This window comes from Myotis davidii, unplaced genomic scaffold (assembly GCF_000327345.1).
Source record: "Myotis davidii unplaced genomic scaffold, ASM32734v1 scaffold428, whole genome shotgun sequence".
NCBI classification, from domain to species: domain Eukaryota; kingdom Metazoa; phylum Chordata; class Mammalia; order Chiroptera; family Vespertilionidae; genus Myotis; species Myotis davidii.
Genome location: NW_006299834.1, coordinates 2,694,291 through 2,701,092, shown reverse-complemented (window position 1 = coordinate 2,701,092; position 6,802 = coordinate 2,694,291). Strand labels below are relative to the sequence as shown.

The 6,802-nt window shown below is 46.2% G+C and overlaps 2 protein-coding genes across 2 annotated transcripts in view; one reads left to right on the top strand and one right to left on the bottom strand.

Annotated features, from left to right (window-relative positions):
• Window positions 1-2,006, bottom strand: part of ST13 (suppression of tumorigenicity 13 (colon carcinoma) (Hsp70 interacting protein)) — a 36,761-nt gene extending 34,755 nt beyond the window's left edge. The window contains 1 exon segment of the mRNA XM_006779649.2: window positions 1,536-2,006. Within this exon segment, the coding sequence (XP_006779712.2) occupies window positions 1,536-1,645 (110 nt within the window). The 5' untranslated portion in view covers window positions 1,646-2,006.
• Window positions 2,007-2,152: 146 nt separating this feature from the next.
• Window positions 2,153-6,802, top strand: part of XPNPEP3 (X-prolyl aminopeptidase 3, mitochondrial) — a 36,283-nt gene continuing 31,633 nt past the window's right edge. The window contains 1 exon segment of the mRNA XM_006775975.2: window positions 2,153-2,327. Within this exon segment, the coding sequence (XP_006776038.1) occupies window positions 2,264-2,327 (64 nt within the window). The 5' untranslated portion in view covers window positions 2,153-2,263.

Genomic DNA, 6,802 nt, shown 5'->3' with positions numbered 1-6,802 from the left:
ATCCAGGCTGAGGGCTGTCAGTACAGCAGTGGTGGTGGGAGCCTCTCCTGCCTCCTCAGCCGTGGTAAGGATGTCTGCAGCTTAGGGCTACTCCTCGCTGACAAGTGGACATGCCCTGAGGGCTCTCGGGCTGCCAGAGGGATGTCTGATTGCCATCTTAGGCCCAATCCCCTGGGTAGGAGGCCTCAGCCTGCAGATGGTCATCCCCCGAGGGGTCCTAGACTGTGAGAGGGCACAGGCCGGGCTGAGGGATCTCCCCCGCACCCCCCAGTGCACAAATTTTTGTGCACCGGGCCTCTAGTACATAAATAAATAAGTAAAATCTTAATAGTAGCTAGAAAACTGGTGAGGGGAAATAAGGGTTTAAAAACTTCTTATCGGACATTATACCCTCATAGACAACATTGAGAACAAGCTTGTTGGAGGAAACAGTCTTTCCAATACTTGTTAATCATGGGTTCATCTTCCCCTATAAAAATATTACTAACGTAAACAGACCCATGTTTAGGGTATCGCCTCTTAGAAGTCATATTGCCTTGGATTGTCGCTATTTACCACCATGAGGCACAGTTTATAGGTTATCTCTTTTTAAAAAAAATATATTTCTGCCGAAACCGGTTTGGCTCATCTGCCTCCTGCACAACACCCACTGGGGATCCAGCCCGCAACCCTGGCGTGTGCCCTTGGCCACAATCGAACCTGGGACCCTTCAGTCCACAGGCTGATGCTCTATCCACTGAGCCAAGCCGGCCAGGGCGGTTATCTCTTTTTTAAATTCCCCACCAGTGATTTTTAAAGACCATTTCAGGGCAGATTTCCTTCCTGTATTTATTCATCTGTATCCCTAGAGTGTGCTGTTTCCTAGCATCTGGCACGATGCCTACGCAATTAATTCCGTGCACATAGCGAAGCACTCTAAAGGTAATAAGCAAGATCATGGAAACACACCGGTCCCTGAAAACTCTTTTTCTTTTCTTCTTCTTCTTTTTTTTTTTTAGTGTTTGGAGTGATGGCACTGCCGAGATAGAAGTGATTCCCAAAATAATCCTACGCAGTTAAAATCGCTGTAGTTTTAAAGGCAATTAAACACAGCTATCGTTTTTGCAACTTGTGGCATAAGTAACCAATATGACAACACCGTTCCAAGGCATAGTCCGTAAAGGAGCAGCTGTGCGACACTGCAACCTAAGCAGGACACGAGAGACTTCAAGAAAAACAACTCCGTGCAACGCTCAACCTTCCCCTCGTGACCAGTGCCCAAGTCCGGGCATTTACACTGCGCCCAAGACACACCCCTGGCGACTGGAGCGCGCAGGGCCCCGCTGGGCCTCTGTACTCAGGGCCCCGGTTCTCCACGAGCCCCTGCAAGTGGCCTCCCTTTCCCGGCCAAGGGAGCGAGCCCCAGAAAGCGGCGGCGACTCCGCGGGTGTCCGTCGCGGACCTGCCCACGCCTCCGCCCCGCGCCAGCTCCGGCCCAGCTGCGCCTCCACGCGTCCCGGTTCCCACCCTCAACGGCCCTCAGGCCGGGGTCTCACCTCTCCACCCACTCCCTCAGGAAGCGCATTTCCTCGCTGTGCAGGACGCTCGGGTCCTGCTTACACATCTTCACGAAGGCCCGGAGCTCGCTCACTTTGCGGGGGTCCATGGCGGGGAAGCGGGGGCAGGCGGCGGCGGGGTTGCAGGGATTGGCGCTCCCTCGGCCACACCGTGTGGAAGGGGGCGGCAGCCGCGAGGCAGAACAGACTAGAACTTCCCCGGACGCCGGCTCCGCCCACCAACGGTCTCGTGACCCCGGGTCCTTCGCCGGTTCATTCCGACTCCCCTTCACCTCTACTCCAGCGCACTGGAAGCTTCTAGAAGTGTGGCTGTTCGCGCCGTTGCCTGCCCCTTTAACGCACGCTTTCTTCCATTCTCAACTCCGAACCAATTCTCTGGGTGGAACAGCTGGCTACATGGTGCTTCCCAGGAGGCGGGAGCGAGCAGCCCCTGCCGGGAGTCACTTAGAACCCGACGTTCTGTGACTGTGAGCGTTTAGTGGAGCGTGACGTCATGACGCCACCAAGGCCATCTGGGCAGAGCGGTGGTCAGCCGCAGCTCCGGCGTGACGTCAGCGTCTGCGCCGCCTCGGGAGAAAAGCCCGGCGAGCAGCGCCGGCCGGAAGGGGCGGGGCGCTTGGCTCGGTTTCCTGGCGACGCAGCCCTGCGGGCCGCCGCTTTCCCCGCGGTTCTCCTCCTCTCCTTCCTGACGCGTGAGCGCGGTCGGCATGCCTGGGCTTCTCTCAGCAGCTAAGTTGGTTCCCGCTGTAGCGAGCGCCCGCAGCCTCTCAGGTTAGACTCACCTCCCACTGGGTGTCCTCCACGGTTTGCTCCCTGCGAAGCCTGAGGCGCCCCAGAGGGATCCAAGTTGGTCTCAGGGCGATCGCTGGTTCGGCGGACACTTCTGCTGGGGCCCCCACTCCTAAACCCTCCGTGCGCTCCTCGGATCTCTCTACCGGCCGCTCCCGGGAATGGGTGGGCCCTGTGTTCTCCCTCCCGTTAAGGTGTTCTGAAAGCTGAACTGACTGCAGGGAACCAAGTGTGGCCATCCCCTAGCGGGGCTGTCTTCAAAGTGACGTGGACCCAGAATTTGTGTCAGTTCTCCCGTTTGCTTAGGTGTCAGAATGACTCCTTATCAGCAGCTCTTGTTTCTGTTAGTTAACCTAAAATTCTGTTTTCGTGTTGTTAGAGGTTGATTTAAAAACCGGGTCCAGAATGTGCAACAAACATGGTTAGTAACACAAATCCTCTCACAAGAGGTAATGTTTGGAAATATTATTTTTGTGTCTGAACTCCCTGTTTGTAAAGACAGGGTGAAGAAGGCAGGAATAGGGGTGGGGGGAGCAGTTTTCTGGGGTGTATCTAGAGCAGTTGATCTCATGAACATAGAACTTGGTCAGTGAAAGCTGAATCATCTACGTTGCAGGTGCATCTGCCATTGGATCAGATTTCGGTTTTTTGGGCCGATGTGTGAACAGTGAGTGAACCCGAACATATGGTATTTACATCAAAGCTATGTCTTGGCATACGTTTCTGATTCTGGTGGTATACTTGAATTTATTGCAAATGGAATGGTAATTAAGTCAAGACTTGCTCTACTTACTCTAAAAAATAAAATAAAAAGTAATCATTGTCCAGGGCACAGACCTCTCTCCAGTTCTGCAGAAAGCTTTTCCTTCCGTGGGAGAGGGTGAATAGATGTGCAGTTAGTCTTTTTTTTTTTTTAATTGAATTTATGGGAGTCATATTGGTTAATAAAATTATATAGGTTTCAGGATTACAGTTCTATAATACGTCATCTGTATATTGTATTGTGTGTTCACCACCCCAAATCACAATTAGTCAGTCTTAATCACAGAGGCCACAACCTATGATTTAGAGCTGGAACCATCCTTTGCTTGTGACTTTTTTTTGTATTTGTTAAGACTATGTGTAAAACCCAATTAATCAAGGTTAGGACTAGATACTTTATTATAAACACCGAGATCTTTCCAAAAGATACTATACTTCATTTTGCCTCAATAAAATACGTAAATTTAGCCACCTCTTATATTATCATTTTTATACGATATACATAGGCTTTTTGAATAAATGAGTGATCTACTTGGTTCTTCACAAGTCCATTAAGTTAGGGCAGATATTCTTATGTTACTAACAGGGCAGCTGAAACTAACACAAGCCCACAAGTAGCAAGTCAGGAATGTTGCCAGCTGGTCCTTTTTCTGTTATATCACTGGGTCTTACTCTGGCTTAGTAGAGTCCTTTTGGAACTTTTTATTGAGCCACAATGACTACTAGTTCAATAACCTTTGAGTTAGTAGTCATTGTGGATGAATCTCCACTTCCCTGGAGTTGCTCACGTCTAGCCAGAGTGATAAACAATAGGTAAGTGACAGTATAGCAAAGAATGGTGAAAGAGCCTTGACTCGGGACATGGGAGCTCAAAAAGGGCACTAATGGGCTGTAAATCTTATGTTATCCTGAGATTTTACTAAGTTTTAGAATTTGAAAACTCCTTTGACTTGAGGTGCTCATAAATAGAACTTTTAGTGTCTGTGGTGCTCTTGGTTGCCCTTTTTTAGAAAGGCGAGTCCCATCATAGGAAACGTTCTCATCTGTGAAAGTCATACAGTGAAGACTGTGATTTAACTGGCTGGTATATGCAAATATTAACACAATCCAGTCACCTGAGAAAAAGCAAAATAAAGCACTTAATGATGCATAAATAAGCTGTATTTTAAAATACTACATCTAAGATAAATATAAGACTGAGATGGGGAAAGAAAATATTGAAAATATTGAAGAATAGCTTTGGCTGGGTTGCCCAGAGGATCGTCCCAGTACGCCAAGGTGGTGGGTTCGATCTCCAGTCAGAACACATACAGGAATCAACAAATGCAGGCATAAATAAGTGGAACAACAAATGGGTGTTTCTCTCTCTCTCCCTTCCTTTCTCTCTAAAATCAATCAATAATTTTTAATAAGAAAATATTAAAGAATAAAAATAATTTTTAAAGCCTATTTGCAGTTAATTCACTCAACAAACATTAATGAGCACCACATATGAGCACTGAGCCCAAAAAGTTTTTACCATCACAAGAGACAGACAAATAAAAGCAAGTAATTGTGATATAACATGAAATTTAGTCATAGATACCGAGTGGTGGGGAGAAGGAAAAAGTGATGCATATTCTCTGGAAGCAAGGAGGGGCTAAGCGGAAATGTGGGCATGCCTTTAATGTTCATTTTTGGTCAGGGCAATGCCTACGTTGAGGGTTCCATCCTCAGTTGCATAAATAAGTGGAACAACAAATGGGTGTTTCTCTCTCTCTCCCTTCCTTTCTCTCTAAAATCAATCAATAATTTTTAATAAGAAAATATTAAAGAATAAAAATAATTTTTAAAGCCTATTTGCAGTTAATTCACTCAACAAACATTAATGAGCACCACATATGAGCACTGAGCCCAAAAAGTTTTTACCATCACAAGAGACAGACAAATAAAAGCAAGTAATTGTGATATAACATGAAATTTAGTCATAGATACCGAGTGGTGGGGAGAAGGAAAAAGTGATGCATATTCTCTGGAAGCAAGGAGGGGCTAAGCGGAAATGTGGGCATGCCTTTAAAAATTAGGAGATAATTGATTTAAGACGCCCTGCCTCCAGTGGCTAAGGCAGAAAACCTTGACTCTTACCATATTCAACATCCAGCCTGTTAGCAAATTCTGTTTGGCCCTGCCTTTAGAATGTCCAGAATTTGACCACTCTTCGCCCCCACCACCCTGGACCAACCTACTACAATCTCTTGCCTGGATTGTGGCAGTAGCTTGATGTCTCTGCTTCTGTCCCTGCGTACTTTGGGTCTCTTTTCAATGCCAGCAGCCAGAGTGGGCCTTTTTAAATTTGTCAGATTATGTCACTCTTCTGATCAAAGCCTCCAGTGGCTTCTGTCCCACATATAATAACAAAGTCCATGCTGTGCTCTAGCAAACCCTGCGTGACCTTCCTTACTGCATTTACCTGCTCTTTTGATCGGCTACCACTGAACTTCTCCATTTTCTGAAGCAGCTGCCTTAAGAATGTTTCGTTTGATATTCCTTCTGCCTGGAGTTCTCTCTTACCAGGTATACACATGGCCAACTCCTTCACTCTTGACTCAGATTTAACTATCACTTTTCTCTGGCTATTTTAGCTAAAATATCAGCTCTTGGCCTGGCTGGTGTGGCTCGGTTGGGTGTCCTTTGCACTGAAAGGCTGCCAGTTCAATTCCCAGTCAGGGCACATTCCCAGGTTGCTGGCTTGATCCCTAATAAGGGGGCTTGCAGGAGGCAGCCAATCAATGTTATGCTCTCACATCAGTGTTTCTCTCTCCCCCTCTCTTTATCTCTAAAAATCAATAAAAGTATTTTTATTTCAGCTCTCATACTTCAAAACCCCTTTCCCTATTTTATTTTTTTCCTTAGCAACTATGACTAACATCATATATATTTAATATTTGTTTATTGTTTCTCTCCGGTCTGTGACAACTAAGATTTTTGCTCTTTGTTCATTATTGTACCCCAGGTATCTAAAACACTACTTTTTAAAAATATTGTTAAATGAGTAGAAGCAATAGGCTGAACTATATTTTGAAAAATAATTGAAGGAAGCTAAGAAGTAATAATGTTGATATTAAACTAAGTTCATTTGAAAGAACGTATTCAAGCATTTAGCTCAGACCACTTGCTCAATGTCTAATGTGTCTGTAACTCATCTATTTATCTTCTGTCATAACCCTAAATTGTAATGGCTAACGGTGGTATTTTAGAGTACTGTATCCGTAGATCCTGTGTACATACTCAACAAGAAAAGAGAGCCTTGACTGGTGTGGCTCAGTGATAGTGTGGCCTGCACGCCGAAGGGTCATGGGTTCAATTCCTGGCCAAGGGCACATACTTGGGTTGCAAGTTTGTTCCCCGGCCGGGTCTGGCGTGTGCAGGAGGCAGCCAATCAATGTGTGTGTGTGTCTCTGTCTCTCTCTTCTCCTCCCTCCCTTCCACTCTCTTTAAAAGTCAGTGGGAAAAAATAACCTCAGGTAAAGATTAACAAAAAAGGAAAATAGAAAATTTCCTATTTGGAGTGATTCACTGATGGACTAGAACAAATGAAATAGAAAGTTTCCTATCTGGAGTAATTCACTGATGGCCTAGAACCCTGTTTGGCAAACTGCGGCTCGTGAGCCACATGCGGCTCTTTGGCCCCTTGAGTGTGGCTCTTCCACAAAATA